The sequence below is a fragment of the Anthonomus grandis genome, chromosome 5 (assembly GCF_022605725.1).
Source record: "Anthonomus grandis grandis chromosome 5, icAntGran1.3, whole genome shotgun sequence".
Classification (NCBI taxonomy): domain Eukaryota; kingdom Metazoa; phylum Arthropoda; class Insecta; order Coleoptera; family Curculionidae; genus Anthonomus; species Anthonomus grandis.
Genome location: NC_065550.1, coordinates 35,194,458 through 35,216,251, shown reverse-complemented (window position 1 = coordinate 35,216,251; position 21,794 = coordinate 35,194,458). Strand labels below are relative to the sequence as shown.

General features: G+C 29.2%; 1 protein-coding gene across 1 annotated transcript in view; it reads left to right on the top strand.

Moving 5' to 3' along the window:
* Positions 1–21,794, top strand: part of LOC126736922 (semaphorin-2A) — a 713,174-nt gene that overhangs the window by 91,009 nt on the left and 600,371 nt on the right. The window contains exon 2 of the mRNA XM_050441559.1: positions 20,291–20,379. Coding sequence (XP_050297516.1) covers positions 20,295–20,379 — 85 coding nt within the window. The 5' untranslated portion in view covers positions 20,291–20,294. The remainder of the gene's footprint in view (positions 1–20,290; positions 20,380–21,794) is intronic.

The window sequence follows — 21,794 nt, the reverse complement described above, 5'->3', positions numbered from 1 at the left end:
TAGAGAAAGAAAAGAGACTCCAAATCAATTGCCTGGAAGAAATTAAAATATTCAGTTGATTCACTCAAGTACTATGGGACAGAGAGAGAAAAAAAACTCCAATTCAATTGCCTAGAAGAATATTTTAATTTCTTTCAGGCAGTTGAGTCACTGAACTACTATGGGACAAAGAGAGAAAAAAGACTTCAATTTAATTGCCTGGAAGAATATTTTAATTTTTTCCAGGCAGTTGATTCCCTCAAGTACTGTGGGACAGAGAGAGAAAAAAGACACCAATTCAATTGCCTGGAAGAATATTTTAATTTCTTCCAGGCAGTTTATTCACTCAAGTACTATGGGACAAAGAGAGAAAAAAGACTTCAATTTAATTGCCTGGAAGAATATTTTAATTTTTTCCAGGCAGTTGATTCACTCAAGTACTGTGGGACAGAGAGAGAAAAAAGACACCAATTCAATTGCCTGGAAGAATATTTTAATTTCTTCCAGGCAGTTTATTCACTCAAGTACTATGGGACAGAGAGAGAAAAGAGACTTTAATTCAATGGCCTGGAAGAATATTTTAATTTCTTTCAGGCAGTTGATTCACTCAAGTACTATGGGACAGAGAGAGAAAAGAGACTTTAATTCAATGGCCTGGAAGAATATTTTAATTTCTTTCAGGCAGTTGAGTCACTCAAGTACTAGTAGAGAGAAAAGAGACTCTAAATCAAATGCCTGGAAAAATATTTTAATTTCTTTGAGGCAGTTGAATCACTAAAGTACTATGTGAAAGAGAGAGAAAAGAGACTGCAACTCAAATGCCTGGAAGAATATTTCCATGCAGTTGAATCACTCAAGTACTATGTGACAGAGAGAGAAAAGAGACTCCAATTCAACTGCCTGGAAGAATATTTTAGTTTCTTCCAGGCAGTTGAATCACTTAAGTACTATATAACAGAGAGAGAAGAGAGACTCCAAATCAAATGCCAGGCTGTTAAATCATTCAAGTACTATGTGACAGAGAAAGAAAAGAGACTCCAAATCAAATGCCTGAAAGAATATTTTAATTTCTTCCAGGCAGTTGAATCACTCAAGTACTATGTGATAGAGAGAGAAAAGAGACTGCAACTCAAATGACTGGGAGAATATTTTAATTTCTTCCAGGCAATTGAATCACTCAGGTACTATGTGACAGAGAAAGAAAATAAACTTCAATTCAATTGCCTGGAAGAATATTTTAATTTCTTTCAGGCACTTGATTTATTCAAGTACTATATGACAGAGAGAGAAAAGAGACACCAACTCAAATGCCTGGAAGAATATTTTAATTTCTATCAGGCAGTTGCATCACTTAAGTACCATGTGAAAAAAGAGACCCTAACCTGACTGCTTATAAAAAACAAAAAAAAATCTCATTCTCACGAAAGTAAGTTCTATGCAACAAAGAAAATGAATCATACATAGTAAATAAAAAAAAATTATTGATGACAGTGAAAAACAACATAAAAATGTCCTTAAAAAAAAAAATTTTATGAAAAAATTAACCTTTCCAGGGCCTGGAACACGTTAAAAAAATCCAAGTTATGCTGCAAAAATATTTTTTTGAGAAAAACTTTAAAACGCAGAGTAAATATTAATTTTTTAGGCATACGATTAACACATCTGGAAAAAAAAAGACCTTTTTTACAAGAGAACAAATACAAGAAAAATAATGTTTTAACTGCCTGTAAGAAACTAAAAATATTCCAGTAAAAATACTTTTCAAAAATTAAGGCCCTGTAAATATGAATTGGCTCTAGAAAGTATAATTTGCTTATATAGCCAGAAATCATGATCAATAATAATAAAATTATGTTTATCACTTATAAATTGTACAAACTGATTTGAGTAGGAAAAAGTTGAAACTTCATGTGACCAAATTACAATTCCATTTAATAACCATATCTTAGAAGTCAAACGCGTTTAGATTATTACAGGTCTGAAAACTCAAGAACATATTAACGAATAAGTTATTGATGTTTTTTCTACAATTTTTAAATGGATAAACCAGCCCTGGAAACCTGGAAAATAAATAAAGTTAATGTCAGTTACTAACCAAATTATATAAGCGCCTTGAATTTTCGAATCAATTACAGGAAAACTCTGAGTTATTATTGTAATTTTAACGATTTCTTCGTATTCTCTAAACCGGCCGTCTATATAACTATCATAGCTTCTAAGATAAAAAATTGTTTTGAATAAAATTACTGTTAAACTAAAGCCTCATTAATTAATCGGACAAGTTCTGCATAAAAAATAATCCTTTTAATGCCACGCACTTATAAATAATCGCCCGACCATTACAGGACAAACTTTGATTAATCCCGAAAAAAACCCATTTGTCACCCTCCCGGTATACGTTTCACTCTACAGGAAAGAAGATATTTTTCACCCAGCTGTCAGCGGTTCATTATATTAATTTTGATAATACCCACTCTGGAAAACTGCCGATAATAATAATAAGGATAATAGATTACAGGTGTCGTTGCAGGATAGGGCATGATTGTGCACAAAAAACCCTAAACAACCACAATTTAAAAGCGGGGGGGCACTAAAGAATGTTTTATATATATAATATAAAACACACCCTTATATCCGGAGATATTAATTCACCTCAAAAACAACTCCAAGAAACCAAATTAACTAACCTCGCGTATATTAAATAAGCGGGAGTTTGTAGTCTGGCTGCAGGTTCGTAAACCAAAACAAACTCTCATTATGACTCATATGCAGGGAGTTTTGCTTTAAGACCGAGAAACCCAGAGTAGGGAATAAGCTTTAATTCATTTCCAGGGGGTTAATCTCGGGAAGAAATCCCGCCATGCCACCGGAGGAGTTAAAATACGACGACGAATGGTGGGCGAGTTTCTGCTTAGTTTTATGTTGATTAAATTGCCGGGATAAAAGTTTCCCCGGTTGAAGGTTGAAGTTTTGGATTTTCGGTGAAGTCGAAACTAATTAGATCCGGGCTTATATTTATATATTTTGGGGAAAGTTCCAAGGGTGAGGAATGTCCTAAGCCTTAAATTAAGAAAAAATTATTTGCTATTTAATGCATAATTTAAATGGACACTATTAAGAGAATTATTGGCTGAATCAAAATTACGTTGCTTAAAAAGTTTTTAAGTGTTCCTCAAGTATTAACGGATTTTTTTTTGAAGGTTGTAGACAATGGTACAGTGAAAACATCTTGTCGAACTTGCATTGTCTTATTTATTTAATGTAACACGACGTTTCGGTTGGTAAGTATCTCCAACCGTTATCAAGTGTAAACTCTTTTTATTAACGGATTGTTGGATATTATTATATTACACGTGTTTCACTCGGAAACATACTTTTTTTTAACATAATTAGAAATCTTGGCATATTTTCCATTATTTTCGTCAAAGGCTAATTGGCGTACCGACCGTCATAAATTAGGGATTATTTTCTGCAAAAAAATCGTTTTTTATTAAGCCTACTCTTAGCCCCCCACCCACCCCACATAGCTTACCAGTAAGAAATTGTTTTCAAAAATCATTGTTTTTCAGAATAATATATAATAAACAGCCTTCGTCATTAATATCTAATCTATTACCACAGTTTGTTTATTTAAATTTGATATAATTATATATAAATATTAATAAATATTTAATACAAAAATAGTGCTAATGATTGAATATTATGGACGAAAAACGGTGATTTTTCAGAAGAATTTCTTACTGGGAAAATATTTGGGGTGGGTGGGGGGGGGGGGGGGGTAAGGGTTGTGTTGATGGAAAACAATATTTTTGCAATAAATATATATTAAATATTTAATTTAATAACACAGTTTATTTAAATTTCACATATTTTTGTATAAAAATATTTAGTATAAAAACAGCGGTATTAGACTGGATAATATGGACGAAAAACAGTGATTTTTCAGAAGAATTTCATTAAATATTAATTGAGGTGATAGTAATCGAGTTTTAAAATGAGATATATATCAATTTATTAAATGCCTAAATTTTCTCCCTTTTGTAAATAAAATCATATATGATATACGTATATTCTACAGTGTAATAAATATACCTTGGCCATATACGGTTTTTTTCCGTTTTTTAAGCTTTTCATGTAATTTTTACACCTTCCAGAAATTTATTATTTTTCCAGACTTTTGACGTCATTTTTAGGCGTATAAACTCTACGTATGATCTTAGGAAAATAAATCTATTTTTACAGGCTCTTAAAAGCATGTTTTCTTGAGTATTTCAGGAATTATAAATATTCTTGCCCATTTTTCTGGTTTTTAACGTGATTTTTACGTCTTCCAGAAATTAGAACAAAAAATGTTAATTCTTTCAGGCGTAATTTTTTATTGTTTTCCACGTTCGTCATTTTTATTCCAAGTTTTTAAAGGCATTCTGAGCCATTAAGAAACAGTTTTTGTTTCATCCATCTATTAGGCTCAGTTACTGAGTAATTTTACCGAGACCGTCCATGGATAAACCGGTGTGTCCTGATACAGTTATGGCCAACTTATACTTTTACTTTATTTTTCATTTATGTTTTTATTGAATGTAGCTTTTTGCTAAATAAAGAAATTATTATTATTTAATTTTTAATTAAGTCCAGGCAGTCAAAAACCAGCAACAACTTACTCCGATATGACGCTTTTAAATAGTCTATAGCTCAGAAGTTTAGATTTTAAGGTTTCTGAGCCATTGAGAAAAAAATTATACATTTTCTCACTGTATAATATATGTCTTATTTCATTCATTTACTATGAGTAGTTTCTGAGTACTTAAATTTTTAATTTAGTCCAGGCACTTATAAAACAGCAACAACTTACTCCGATATGACGCTTTTAAATCGTCTATAACTCAGAACTCTAGATTTTAAAGTTTCTGAACCATTAAGAAAAAATTTAGACACTTGTCACTGTATAATATATGTCTTGTTTCATTCATTTACTATGAGTAATTTCTGAGTAATTAAATTTTTAATTTAGTCCAGGCAGTCAAAAAACAGCAACAGCTTACTTCGATATGACGCTTTTAAATCGTCTATAGCTCAGAACTTTGAATTTTAAGGTTTCTGAGCCATTAAGAAAAAATTTAGACACTTGTCACTGTATAATATACAGTGAGAGCGAAAAGTCCGGAATAAATTCATTTAAAATTCAGGGGTATGTTCAAAAAAAAAACGCTGGGACACGTCGATTTTTATTTTTAACTGCGGGTTTTCTTACTATAATTTTATGTATACAGGGTGGCCCAAAAATATGTTATGACCATCAACTTCAATTTTTGAAATAGAAATACCTATATTTTATTCTGTATTCTTAAAGAACAGAAAATTCTAGATATATTTCATGTACAATGTCCTATACCTATCTTTATTTGTTTCTGAGTTATTGACAGTTGAAGATCGGCATATTTGCACTTTTGACATGTTATAAAATCCAAACGGTTAGACATAAACAAATGCGGTTTGCACTTTTAATCGAAGCTTTTTTAAAACCATCTGTTGACACTAGCCAGTAAGTGTCAACAGGTACTGAGAAATTTACGGTTGAATTTCTAAAAAAACATTCAAAATATTAATGTATTTAATCAAAAGTATTGTATAAATGTTGAACAAAAAGAAACTGTTCTAATCTGGACCGAATGAGCCCCATTAACTTCTTGACAGTAAGCGAGTCTTGATTCGAATTCTCTCAGAACGTTGCGTATCATTTCTTGAGGTATTTGTTGAATCTCATTTCTTATATTACTTCTCAATTCTTCTTATTTGTTGGGTTTATTTACATATACTCTATGCTTTAAATAACCCCACAAAAAGAAGTCCATAGGAGTCAAGTCGGGGAACCTAGCAGGCCACTCCAATTGACCCCTTCGCCCAATCCATCGACCCGGAAATACCTCACTTAAATATTGGCGCACGGCTCTGCTGAAGTGTGGCGGCGCGCCATCTTGCTGGAACCAAATTGAAGCTTCTGGAATATTGGGATTATTTGCATTTGGAAACATCAAACATAAAGCGGGAATCAGTTCGTTCCTTAAGAATTCCAAATAACGTTGACCTGTTAAGGTACCTTCAAAGAAAAATGGACCTATGACTCTGTCATTGATAATGCCGGCACAAACATTCACAGATTGAGGATATTGGGTGTGAGCTTTTTTTTTTGAACATACCCCTGAATTTTAAATGAATTTATTCCGGACTTTTGGCTCTCACTGTATGTCTTGTTTCATTCATTTACTATAAGTAATTTCTGAGTAATTAAATTTCTAATTTATCCAGGCAGTTGAAAGCCAACAATTTACGCTAACATGACGCTTTTAAATTCTCTATAGTTCAGAAGTTTTAATTTTAAAGTTTCTGAGCCATTAAAAAAATATATGCATTTTTTCACTGTATAATATATGTCTTGTTTCATTCATCTACTCTGAGTAGTTTCTAAGGATTTAAATTTTTAATTTAGTCCAGGCATTCAAAAACTAGGAACAATTTAGTCCGATATGACGGTTTTAAACCGTCTATAGCTCAGAAGCTAAGATTTTAAGATATCTGAGCCATTAAAAAAAATTTAGGCATTTTCTTACTGTATAATATATGTCTTGTTTCATTCATCAACTATGAGTAGTTTCTGAGTAGTTAATTTTTTAATTTAGTCCAGGCAGTCGAAAGCCAACAACAATTTACTCTGATATAATGCTTTTAAATTATCTATAGCTCAGAAGATAAAACTTTAAGATTTCTGAGCCAATTAAATTTTTAATTTAGTCCAGGCAGTCAAAAACCAGCAACAATTAACTCCGATATGACGCTTTTAAATCGTCTATTGCTTAAAAATTTAAATTTAAAACATTGTGAGCTATTAGGAAATATTTTAGGAATATTCTTGCTATTTATCATGTGTCTTTTTTCATCCAGCTACTATGACCAGTTTCTGAGTATTTAATTTTTTACTATAGTCCAGGCAGTTGAATTTTTTTAATAATTTACACTGACATGACGCTCTTAAATCGCTGTGTCTAATTCTTCTTGGTTTTCGATATAATTTTTTATGTTTTACAAAAATTTGTATTGTTTTGCCGTCTTTTATCGAGAGTTTTAGGACTTGACCAAAAATCTTTTTTTTTTTAATTCCTTCCAGAATTTTAAAGCAACTTTTTTCTTGTATACGTACGTATGTATTACGTTTTCCATATTTTCCAGGTATTAGAAATATTTTGTTTTATTTTATTAAGGTTTTTATAGAATTTTTTTTATTTTTTCCAGACTCTTATCGTTATTTTTTAGGTTTTCCAGAAATTGGAAAAAAGGATTTTTCCAGGTTGCTGACACAATTCTTACGTCAGAAATTTGAAAAAAAATCTATTATCTTAGGAGGATGATTTTTTTTCGTGTATTCCAGAAACTGAGAATGTTTTTTCACATTTTCCAGGAGGTTTTCTGAGGTAACTTTAATGTCTTTTAGAAAATGGAAAAAAATTGTTCTGATCTTCCAGGCTCTCGGGTACAATACTGAATGTGCTTTCTTGGTATCGAGTCATTTTTCTGTCACTCAAGTAATTTTTTGAAGAGTTTGGTGCAAGGACACATGACATGAACACCGAAAGATGAATAATTTATAGATATGTCTCTTATACTTAAATACGGTACAGCTTCAACATATTCAAAAGAATTTTTTTTTTGCTTTTATCAGGCAATTAAAGTATCCAGATTCTTTGCAAATAAAGAATATTACTCTTTTAGTTAGCAACAGCTTTAAACTGCTTAGAAAAGAGTCAAAAGAAAGTGTCTAGGAAAAAAGGAAGGAGTTGTTAGGAGAAAAAGATTAGTTCATTACTAATCTAGAGACTGCCCTAGAGAAATTAAGAAACAGCAAATGCACACAATATTAAAAGATCTGAACTTTTAGATGAAATTAAATTATTAAAAGAAGAAAATGCACGACTTAAACCATTAAATAATCAACTGCAGGAAAAACTGGAAACTACCGACAAAACGATGATGGAGTCTAATTTGGTCGCATATGGACTCCTTGAAACATTCACTGGAATAGATGATATTCAAACACTCCTGGCAATAATAAATAATTCAAGTAAATTATACTGTCGTTTCTCAAACCTAACAGATAAATACAGACTTGGTAAGAAGAGAGAAGTTTCGTTAACTATCAGATGAACCTTGATATCTTAAGAAATGGTAAAGAACTAAACAATCTTGCGATCTTACACCAGTAGAATATAAACGACTTAAACTCCTAAGAGAAGATGTAAACGTCGCTAGGGAGCACATGCTCGTAGCTGAAGTTAGTAAGAATATTTTGTAGAAAAATAAGACAGCATTCAGTTATAAATAGCTAAAGAAACGTGGTGTTGCAATTATTGGGTCTGTAAAATAATTGAAGCAGCGTCAAGTAAAGAAATATGTACTTAGAATAAGCAGACGGTCAAGGTATTTTACAAGAAGACCCACTAGAGGCAACTATTTTCTTCCAGACAGGGCAAATTAAACTTTAAACTCCTTGGGAGTTGGATAAAATCCAGGCAGTTAAAAGTTTTTTTTTCCAAGCGTATTTAAGGAATTTCTCATTTTCCAGGCAGTTATAAATTAGATTTTATGCAAGTGGCTTTCCCTTTAGTCCAGGCAGTTGAAGGCATTTCCCATTTCGTCCAGATAGTCAAAATTAGATTCTCAACTGTCTGTAAGTGATTTTTCTTTTAGTCCAGGCGGTTTAAGGTAATTCTAGTTTTTTTCAGACAGTCAGTGCTGAATCTTTAGTTGCTTGGACCTGAAGTTTAAGAAATTTTTGTTTTTTTCTAATGCAATCAAAACTCGCTTTCCAACTGCCTAAATATCATTTTTAATTATTTTGTAGGCAGTTGAAGGGCTTTTCTCATTTTGTCCAGCTGTGGAATATGGTAGGATTATAGCTTGAAGTTAATTTATTTTTATATATGACATTCTTTACAAGAACTTTATTCCCAGACTCAACTTCGCTCAGAATCACTCCTCTTATACTGTCTTCCCTCCCTTTTCCCATCTCTTTATTTACCAAGTTCTTGTTGTAAAATGCAAACATTTGCTCAGTTTAATACTTAAAAAAAGGAGGTTAAAAGTTAGTGGAGAAGAAGGTGAAACAGATGCCAAAAGACCCCGTCAAGCCCTAAAAAATCAATTAGTACTTAAGCTTTATATATATAAAAAAAAATATAGAAACCCTTAAAATAGCAAAATTTAATTAAACCGAGTCTCCCGCTCCCTCCTTCCACGAGCTTATTTATTAATTAATAAACTCGTTAGCGACCTCCAAGTCTTGTCCTTGTTGCTGCAGCATCCGCAAGCCGCACCACCGTCAACTATGTGTTAATTAAATATTTTCGGGCTTTTAATTATTTATTAATAAATGGGATTTTAGGGTGGGGGGGGTGTTAAATTTCCACGGTCTTAAGCCCGAATGCGGATTTAATCAAGACTTTAATTTCATTCGAAGGGATTTGAGGAAACTGGATTTTGCATCTGCAAGTCCCTGGAAGAAACAAACAATTTTTCTTCCCTTATATCTAGTTTGTAAAAAAGAAACTTTAATCATTTAGAAGTATTTTTTATTTTTTGAAGATATTCTTCATATAGGTTTATTTTTTGTTTGTTTTATGCAGCTTTGTTCACAACAATATAGGTTTAGAATAATAAATCATATTTTGAATTTGAATATTTGGACAGTATTGTCATTTATATTATGAATCTAAGTTCTTGAAAGAAAACTTCCACAATTCAACACTACAAACAGTCCCGCCATTAAGCAAAAGTATTAACCTATTCCCTCTTAAAACCCTTAAGGCTCTAATTTTACTTAGTAAATAATTATAATTAAGAGGTAAGCAAATTTTTTAAAAATGCATAATTTAATTGTATACGATACTCATTATTATATTTTTACGGAATTTAACAATAGATAAAAGGGATTTCGTAGTAATCTTAATAAAATGTGAATCTTTTACCTTAAGCAATCCTTAACGCTCTATTCTTTTCTATTAAGAAAATACAATTCACGGTTTAGCAATTTTTTTTTTAAAATGCATAATTTAATTGTACATGATATTCACATTTTTTATATTAATTTTTAAATGTTTTCCGAAACTCGTTAATGAAGTGAAGGGAATTTGTAGTAGCATTATTAAAAATGTAAATTTTTCACCTCAAGCAACCCTTCTTTAATTTTCTAGTAAAAAATTGCAATTAAGAAATGCGAAAATTATTTAAAAAATGCATAATTTAATTGTACACGATGGTCACATTTTTTATTTTTATTTTTAAATGTTTGGCGGAATTTATGAATGAACTCAAGAGAATTCCTGGTGATATTAATAAAAATGTAAGTTTTTTATTTCAAACCAACCCTTAAATCTGTTTAACTAAAAAAATTTCAATTAAGGGTTAAGGAATTTTTTTAAAAAATGCATAATTTAATTGTACCCGGTGCTCACATTTTTTATTCTTATTTTTAAATGTGTTGCGGAATTTATAAATAAACAGAAGGAAATTTGTAGTAGTATTATTAAAAATGTACATGTTTCACCTCAAGCAACCCTTCTTTAATTTTTCTAGTAAAAAATTTCAATTAAGAATTGCAAAACTTATTTAAGAAATGCATAATTTAATTGTACACGACAATCATATTTTTTATTTTTATTTTTAAATGTTTGGTGAAATTTATGAATGAATTCAAGATAATTCCTGCTGGTATTAATAAAAATGTAAGTTTTTTACCTCAAACAAACACGCTTTCATCTTTTCAATTAAAAAAAAAATAATTACGGGTTAAGGAAATTCTTTCAAAAATGCATAATTTAATTGTACACGACGGTCACATTTTTTATTTTTATTTTTAACTGTATTGCAGAATTTATGAATGAACTGAAGGGCATTCGTGATGATATTAATAAGAATATAAATTTATCATTTTAAGCAACCCTTAAGGCTCCAATATTTTCTATTAAAAAAATACAATTAACGGATAGGAAAATTCTTTCGAAAATGCATAATTTAATTGTACACAATGGTCACATTTTTATATTAATTTTTAAATGTTTTTCCGAAACTCGTTAATGAAGTGAAGGGAATTTGTAGTAGTATTATTAAAAATGTAAATTTTTCACCTTAAGCAACCTTTCTTAAATTTTTCTAGTGAAAAATTTTCAAAAATTGAACCCGACGGTCATATTTTTTAATTTTATTTTTAAATGTTTGGCAGAATTCATAAATAAATTCAAGAGAATTCCTGGTAGTTTTAATAAAAATATTAATTTTTTACCTCAAACAACCGTTAACGCTTTTATCTTTTCAATTAAAAAAAATTCATTTAAGGGATAAGGAATTTCTTTAAAAATGCATAATTTAATTGTACCTGATGGTCACATTTTTTATTCTTATTTTTACATGTATTGCAGAATTTATGATATTGAAATATATATGAATTCGTGATAATATTAATAACAATATAAATTTATTATCTTAAGCAACCCTTAAGGCTCTATTCTTTTCTTTTAAAAAAATGCAATTAACGGTTAGGAAAATTCTTTGGAAAATGTATAATTTGTACAATTAAATTATACATGATGCCCACATTTTTCTATTTAATTTGACAAAGTCTTCTGAAGTTCGTTAATGAAGTGAACGGAACTTGTAGTAGTATTATTTAAAATGTAAAATTTTCACCTTAAGCAACCCTTCTTTAATTTTTCAAATAAAAAAATTCAATTAATAATTGCATAATTTAATTGTACACAACGGTCACATTTTTTATTTTTATTTTTAAATGTTGGGCGGAATTTATAAATGAATTTAAGAGGATAAGTCCTGGTGGTATTAATAAAATTAAGCATTGTATGCTGTTGCCCAATATTATAATGAATAAGTGATTAATTTAAAATATAGGAAAAGCGCAACTTTTTGCAAGTTAACGGAAGAAAATAATAAAACGATAAAAAAATCAATCTATAAAATAATTGTTTAGAGAAAGTGTCACTTTATTCTAATAAACTCGATAAAAACAAGGGACTCAATGAAAAAGAAACTACTTTTGAGATACGATTTACACTATGCAACTTTATATAAAAAATATAGAAATACTCTGAATAGGTTGATTATGAAAACTAAACATGAATACTTTAAAAATAAAATAAATTTAATACAAATTAAAAAAAAAAATTTTTAAATAATTGCGGAAGCTACCGTTCAAAATAAACCCAAAACAAATGCTTAAAAATCAGACTTCAAATTTTTTTTAATGTGAATAACATTCTTAATGAAATTCTTTAGGAAAATTCTTTGGAAAATAGAAATAATTTAATTGTACATAATGCCCACATTTTTCAATTTAATTTTACAAAGTCTTCTAAAATTCGTTAATAAAGTGAAGGGAATTTGTAGTAGTATTATTAAAAATGTAAATTTTTCAACTCAAGCAACCCTAATTTTTAAGTAAGTAAAAAATTGTAAATAAGAATTGGAAATTTCTTTAAAAAATGCACAATTTAATTATACACGAAGCTCTATTTTTAATTTTTGTCTACAGAATTTATAAGATTTTACAGCCCTAAAATCACCTTTTTAACCAACATTTTTAAAACGTTTGTTGCCAGCAACCGCTTTTGCTGACGGCTGTATATCGATTCACCAATAACCGAGGAAGACAGTTAATTATCAATTAGAGATAATTGGATAATTGAAGGATGGAAAGTGCGCCGTAGGGCAGCTAATCGTGCGAATTCCGAACTTATATCGGAATAGGGACATTTCGATTTCCCTCCCATTCACCCCTAAGCACCAAAGTGCTCTTTCATGTTTCAACTTGCTACTAAACACCCCGGGGCTCTACAGACTATTGAATACCAAACAACAAAACGAAAATATTACCACGATATATTATTACTTTTTAAACGAGAAAGTAAAGAAACATCCACTAGAACCTAAATGGGAAAAGTTTTATTATAAAAATTTTACAACTCCGCCAGTGCGGCCGGTAATGAAATCAAGTTGTCGGCCAGATTTATAACACCGAAAACTTCAGCTCGTAGGCTATCAAGTGTATCAGGGGCATTTATTTCACTTTAATTTAACCCGCACTAATGACTATTTATTTAGTTTCCTTATTAAGATAAAGTGAAATAAATCTGATGACGCGCACGGTTGGTAATTTAAACTTGACGCGTTCCATTTAAGGTGAAAACTATTGGATATTAGACGGTTTTCAAGTGAGCTTGAAACAGGGACGTTTTTTTTTCTTTGAAGGAAAAATTCAGGTTTTTTTTATTCTCGAAAAAGCGTATACGTGTTTGTATGCAATTTTAACACCTCTGCACAAGGGAAAGGAGGAGTACGAATGTATGCACCTAAAATGTCTTTTATAAGCGAAACTCTCAAGCGTCGAAATTACTTTTTTAATGAAGAAAGTTTATCTTATGAGTGAGTACACGTATCTTTAGATCTGATTTTTGTCAAGCAAAAGTCTGCTTAAAAGAAAGAACTTTTAGATTTACAGTCTTATTTAGAATACGATCTTTTTTAATACACAAAATTGGAGGCTTAAGAGTTGCTTTAGGTAAAAAATTCACATTCCTATTAACACCACCATAAATTTTCTTTAACGCGTTCATTAAATACGCAAAACATTTTAAAATTAAAATAAAAAATATGAGCATCGTGTAGAATTAAATTATGCATTTTTTGAGATATTTTTTAACATTTATCACCAATTATTTACTAGACAAAGTTAGCTTCTTAAAGGTTGCTTAAGGTGAAAATAAATCACGTTATTTACTAAAGCTACGGCTAATTCCCACATTTATAAATTAAAATAAAATATCCGAGCATTGTATACAGTTAAATTATGCATTTCTTATAGAATTAGATTGACCCTTAAATACAATTTTTTATAGATTAAAATTAGAGCCTTTAGAATTATTTAAAACATTGACAAGCTTACTAATACCTCCGCAATTTCCCTTCAATACATACATAAATTCCGCAAGACTTAAAAATTAAAATAGAAAACATGAGCCTCGAGTACAATTAAATTATGCATTTTTTTTAAGAATTTATTTAATCGGTTGAAGTTTTAAGGGTTGTTGCACATGTTGACTAATACCACCATAAATTCCTTTCATTTTCTTGATTAATTACGCAAACTATTAAAAAACTAAAATAAAAAATATGAACATCCTGCACAATTAAATTTTTGCATTTTTCCTTAAATTTCGTTAATCCTTCATAGCAATTTTTTTATTAGATAAAATTAGAGCCTTAAGGATTGCCTAAAAAATTCACATGTTTGCTAATACCACCATAAAGTCCCTACAATTCATTGATTAATTACGCACAACATTTAAAAACTAAAATAAAAAATTTGAGTATCGTGCACAATTAAATTACGCATTTTTTTTAAGGAATTTTATTATTCCCTAATATTTTTTTTAGTAGACAAACTTAGAGCCTTAAGGTTTGCTTAAAAAATCCTTATATTTACTAATACCTTCGCAAATTTTCTTTTATTCATTCATAATTTACGCAAGACATTTAATAATTGAAATAAAAAATATGAGCATCGTGTACAACTGAATTATGCATTTTTTAAAGAATTTCATTAATCCTAAATAACAATTTCTTTACTTAACAAAATTAGTGGTTTAAAGGTTGCTTTTGGTTAAAAATACACATTTTCACTAGTACCTCAAAAAATTTCCTATAATTTATTCAAAAATTAAAATAATAATTAGTAGTAAAATTAGTATTTAAATAGTGCATTTTTTAAGAATTTTATTAATACTTAATAACAATTTTTTTACTAGACAAAATTAGAGTCTTAAGGTTTGCTTAAAAAATTCACATGCTTACCAATACCTTCGTTAATTCCCTTCATCACATACATAAGTTCTGCAAAATATTTAAAATTTAAAATAATAAATATGATCATCATTACAATTAAATTATGAATTTTTAAAGAATTATCTTAACCTTTAATTGCATTTTTTTAATAGATAAGATTAGAACCCTTGAGGTGAAAATTTCACATTTTTACTAATACCCCCTTCAATTCATTCATAAATTTCGTAAAGTAACAAATAAAAATATGAACATCATGAACAATTAAATTATGCATTGTTTTAAGAATTTGCTAACTTGGCATGAAGTTGTCATCTATTGGTGTTCAAATCCTATCAAACAATTTACTCATAGCAGCAGCATTAAAATCATGAGTAGGTGCAAATTGTTCCTTTATCACGACAATCAAACTATTTCAATCATTAGCATATTTCACCACTATGTGACGGATATTCCCTTTGAATCATTCATAATTTCCGTAAAAATTAAAAAAAATATGAGCTTCGTGTACAATTAAATTATGCATTTTTAATGGAAAATAAATGTATACCAGGTAACTGACTCTCCTGAAGACTTCCTCCTTCTTCCTCCCCCTCACTAGAAAATTAACTCTCTTTCAAGTCAACGTGACGGTGGTAAAACTGATGCTCTTGACGTGAACGAAATATCGTAAAGTTTGCCCTTTAATTTTGCTCGCGCCCTATAATAACCCGAAAAAATGTGCTAGTGACAGGTGGATGTTAAAAGTGGAATTAATAGTTACTTTGTAGGGGGATTATGTAGCCAAGATCATAGGGATATTCAGGAGTAAAATCTGTTTAAGCTTAGAAAATTAAATTAAATCTTATTGAGTATATATTTGAGTAAATATACTCTTTAAAATCCTAGGAAATAAGTAATATGAACTTATCTGAGATTTTGTAATAAAATATATACGAAACAAGTAGTAAAGAATTCCAAAAATTTTAAAAAAATAGTTGTTACAGTTTATGCAAATAAACTTATGAAATAGAACTTTTTATTTATGTTTCATTATTTCTAGCTAAAATAATTGTACAATAACAATTATGTATTTTATCTCTTGTTTATTTTTAAAAAAATATATACTTCTTACAAAATTCAATTGGAAAGTTTAAAAAAAATTAATTTTTCTAGATAGTTAAATAATAGCAAGAAAAATTAGTTTCCTGAAAAAAATGGCTTACAAGGGCCCGGAAAAAATGAGAAAATAACCTCTGGATGATAAAAAATGACCAAAATTGCCTGGAATTTTTTTTTCAAAAAAAGTAACTAAAAAATTACTTTTAAGTATCTGTTTTAATTTTCGAAAGAATTTGGAAAATTATTTTAAAAAATACCTCTAAAGAATGAAAAATAGCCATAACTGTCTGGAAATAAGAACTGCATGGATTTATCTTATTTTCCATGCTGAAAAGAGCTTGTATTTATAATACGAGCAAAAATAATTGTAGAAATTTCAAATTTAAAAAACATTGTTTTGTCAATTTTTTTTCAGAAAGATGCTGCTACATATTGTAGGCCATAAGAAAAAATTTACTTTCTACTAAAAATTTGCTCAAAAACCTATAAAAAATTTAATTTCAAATCATAAGTAGGAAGAGAAAACAGCATGTCAATAATACAAAAAAATAATATAAATACAAAGTTCTTCTAATAAAATCAAATATAATCAAATAAATTAATATTGCATTAGATCGTAATTATACTATAAAAAAAATTGTCTCAACTACCTTGCCTATCAAAAATATGATTTTTCTTAACGAAATCCTTGCGGATCCCTTAAGAGTAACTTCTCGGTAACAAAGATTTCATTAGAGTATATGGGTTGTAACTGCAGCTGATAGCTGAGGCACTTACAGCGTCGGCTAACTTTCGAATTGACGTCCAAACTAGTTCTCATATCCTGCATTTTAGACAGGGGCCCAAAGTTCTGCGGTTGTCAGCTCACGGCCCTTAAATTATAAAAGTTTAAATTAATTCGGATTCTATTGAAATGTACGTCGGGGGCAGGTCGGAGGCTGCAGAAGGTGAAATCTCGCTCTTCCCCCTCCTCGAGAATTTCACGATAAATAATTTAATAAAAGGTATTATCAATTTTTCATTTAAAAATTATCATTCGACGCGATCGCGTTTTAATTAAAGCCATAAAATGAAATAAATTACCCGAACCGATGGGTTTCGTTTACCTTCATTTAGACTCGGTTACAATTTAAACATAGTGATATAAATGCGATGCGATGCCGTCGCCGTTGCTCGATTCGTATTTCATTAAATTTTCCATTAAAACCGTTTGTACAAAAAAATTCAGTTAATACAGTAGTAGTACGGTCCTTTTTCTGTTAAACGAAAGCTCGACATCCCTTTAACAATATAGAGACAGACGGAAATTGAAAATGGTTATATATGGAGACGAACAGAGATACATTTCCCCGTGCCGGATTATTTCTAACGTTTCGAATTTATGCTTTTTTTTTGACATGAAAATGGATTTATATGCGAGATACGCAATTGTCAATTGGTTTTTTTTTTGATTGACTGTTCTGCTTATTGTTCACCAGAGTATGATTTTTTTAAATTTGGTATCAAATGTATTAATTTTGAATTAAAATATATGTAAGGGAATTAATTTTATTTTAAAAGTTTGAAATTTTTGTAAAACAAATACCGTAACTAAATAATTCTTAGCGGGTATACGTATTTTTTAAAAAATGACCTCTATATCACATATAAGCCAGTGCATAGCGTACGATACACTTTTCATACACGTATACATCTTATAGTGTAATAAGGAATATCATACACAGAGAAATCTAGGAAATAGTAGGAAATGCATTAATGTGTATGAAACACAATAATTAATATTATAGAGGACTTCTTAAAAAGCTCAATCTTCCGTTGGATTACTACTAGTGTATTTTTAAGCAAAAAATAAAGTAGTTATTTCTATTAAATCAAGAAATGTCGCTTTGTAATGAGATATACATTACAAAGAGGATAATTGCTGAAATTTAAAAAAAATAGAGCATCGCCTTCCTGTAAAGCCAGTTTTTGAGTCCAGGTAGTTAAAACTGTTTTTTATTTTTCTTCTTAACTTTTTAAAAATTATAATAAATTTAAAAATTAAAATAGAGCAGAAGTGTAACTAGAAGGGGTACAGGAAAATCTCAAAACCTGGCATTTTTGGATTTTAAAGGTTAATTTATTTTTTTAACTTCTCTGCTGAAAATAATTCCGTATTTCTAGTTTTCGAAATATTATTCTTAAAATATCTCAGATTTTCAAATTTACGAAAGAAAATCTTAACATTACCTTAAATTATCAAGTTTTAAAGGGAAAATATCTAAAACTTCCAGTTTTTTACATTAAATTCTACAGATACCTTAAATTTTTGATTTTAAATAAGAAAAATAAAATCAAAATAAATCTAAATTCGTACAAAAATTCGAGATTTTTTTTTATTGAATTTTTTTTCTATTTATTTGACACAAAGTGCATAACTCAAAAAATTGACCAGAAGTCATTCTGAAAATTTGTATACATATTCCACGGACAATTTCGTTGGATACCTATTTCAGCGTTTTTCCAAATTTGTACAAGAATTTGAGAAAAAAAAATATATTTCGAAAATATTGATTTTTTTTTCTATTTATTCGACACAAAGGGCATAACTCAAAAAATTGACCAGATGTCATTTTGAAAATTTGTATACATATTCCATGAACAATTTCGTTGGACACCTATTTTAGCGTTTTTTCCAAATTCGTATAAGAATTTGAGAAAAAAAATATATTTCGGAAATATTGATTTTTTTTCTATTTATTCGACACAAAGTGCATAACTCAAAAAATTGACCAGATATCATTCTGAAAAATTGTATACATATTTCATGAACAATTTCGTTAGACACCTATTTCAGCGTTTTTCCAAATTCGTATAAGAATTTGAGAAAAAAAATATATTTCGGAAATATTGATTTTTTTTTCTATTTATTCGACACAAAGTGCATAACTCAAAAAATTGACCAGATGTCATTTTGAAAATTTGTATACATATTTCATGAACAATTTCGTTGGACACTTATTTCAGCGTTTTTCCAAATTCGTATAAGAATTTAAGAAAAAAATAAATATTTCGAAAATATTGATTTTTTTTTCTATTTATTTGACACAAAGTGCATAATTCAAAAAATTGACCAGATGTCATTCTGAAAATTTGTATACATATTCCACGAACAATTTCGTTGGACACCTATTTCAGCGTTTTTCCAAATTTGTATAAGAATTTGAGAAAAAAAATATATTTCGGAAATATTGATTTTTTTTTCTATTTATTCGACACAAAGTGCATAACTCAAAAAATTGACCAGATGTCATTCTGAAAATTTGTATACATATTTCATGAACAATTTCGTTAGACACCTACTTAAGCGTTTTTCCAAATTTGTACAAGAATTTGAGAAAAAAAAATATATTTCGAAAATATTGTTTTTTTTTCCTATGAATACAGTTTGAAAATTTGTACACATAATCTATGAAGAGGTTTTTTTTCAAGTAAAGTTAGACTAATTAGAGTACCTTAGTAGATAAAATATAAAACAAAATAAAAATAAACATACCAAGGGCTGTATTTGGTCCATTAAACAACTGTGATTTTGACTTTGTGTTTTTATTTTACTACGTATTTTAAACAGACCAGTTTCTTATTAAGCAGACATGTAGCCTCCAGAACCCCTCGAAGCACATCCAAAAATGCCCTTTGAAGACAGATCGAAAAACAAACATTCAAAGTTATATTTAATAGCCCTCGCCCCTTAATAAACTGCAACATAAATCCCACGACTCGATATACCTTCGGGTGGTGGTGGTATAACAACGTCCTTATCGTACTCGTATCATACTAATTCCGAATAACGCTTCGAGATAAATGGGAACTGTCTCAAAGCCCGGCCCTATTTGTCAACATTTGTCAGTTTACAGAGAGTCCGGGATTAATCCGGGGACCAAAATGTTATTTATCCACTTAAATGAAGTGTTAACGCCACCGTAAGGAGTCATTTTTGTTGTTTTTTCCCACCCTCCTACGTAGTTTAAAACGTCCATTTCCCTAAGTCGTTCGAGCTCCTATTGTACGATCCAGAAATTATTATTTAGATTGCAGAACGGATTGTGACATTTATAATTATTATTTCCAATCGGGAGACGATTTTATCGTTTTTGTTCCTTCTCTCTTTGCTATTTCGCGATGATGTTCCATTCGATGGATTTAATTGTTTTCGTTTCTTTGACGTCGTTTTTAATTTAAAAGGCATTTCGACTGCACTGAAAGCATATTTTATAAAAGCAATTTATGAACTGGAAACAATTTTAAGTTAAATGCTCTTTTTTTGTTCCAGAACTATGACTGTTCTACTGTTGTTGCTGCTGGTGGTCTCTGGATGGGCGCAAAAGCCGAAATTGCCAGAAAACGAGCCTTTAAGTCCAGGTAAGTTTTTTTTGGGAAATTATTAATGCATCAAGTGAAATTTCGTTTACAATGTTGTGGAATTTTATGGGGTTGTAAAAATGGGAAAGCATGCACGCTCGGTTTTTATGTGTGTGTGTCTAATGGGAATCCTTTTAGTGGAATGGAGAGAGCAGATAATTCTGGTTAGGAGTAAATAGCTAATATAGAGTAAAAATTTATTAAGAACTCTTTACCTGGAAGATAGAAAAGTTTTATTTATATATGTCATGATTGATATATATAAATGATTGGAATAAAAAGGAAAAAACTCAAGAGGCCTGGAACACGTGAAGACATATTCCAAATGCCTGGAATAAAATTAAAAATTATTCTAATACTTGGAATCATTTGAAAGAGAGCTCAAAATGGGTTCTATAGCAAATGCCCTAAATGCCCTAGATACCTGGAAGGAAATTGAGAATAAATGTCAGAATTATAAAAATTTCCAATTTTCTAAAATTAAAAAAAAAATAATTAGATAGGGTTAAAAATTTTTGAAAAGTCTAAAGAATATAAAAATTTAAAAGAAATATTTAAAAAAAAACTTAAACTCCTGAAATAATACTAAAAACCCTTCAAAATGACTGGATGATATAAAAGAGTTCTTGCAGATTAAATCCTAACAATATATTAAAGTAAAAGTCCATAAACTTTTGAATTTTGGAATTTTGAATTTTATTTTAGAAATTTAAAAGCGTATCTCAGTTTTTTTAGGGAATTAAATAATTTTTATTCCAAACATGGAATTTTTTTAAATTTGTCATTTTTTCGAGATAAAATCCTTGAAAAATTCCGTTTTTTTAGACAATTTTCATTATTCCAGATTTTTTTACATATTTTCAATTTTATTCCAGGTATTTAGAGGTATTTCTCAATTGTTTAAAAAGTTTGAAGGGAATCTTAAAAATTCCCTAATTTAGTAGTTTTTTCAAGATAAAATCCTTAAAATACCTCAACTTTCTCGTTTTATGTTTCCGGATATTTAAAATAATTTTTAAATTTATTCCAGGCATTTGGAGTTTAATATTTTTTCATGTTTTAAATTATTTGTTGTATTTATTTATATTTTCCAGGTAAAGCCTTTTTCTATTTTTTCTTTATTTTTTTTTCTAGAAATTTAGATCAATTTTTTAAAAAATATTTTGCAGGTATATGAAGCAATTTTTTATTTTATTGAATTTTGTAAAATGTATTATATTTTATATGGAGCTTTTTTATGCTAAGAAACAGAATATTAAAAATTTCAAATGTTATCAGTTTCAGTTTCAACCCATATTTCTTTCATGTACTTAAAGCTGTTTGCTATATTTCAAATATTCGACACACTTTTTTAGTTTTTCAAGTATTTAAAGACATTTTTTGTCAGGCATTTGAAGAAACTTTCAATCATTCGC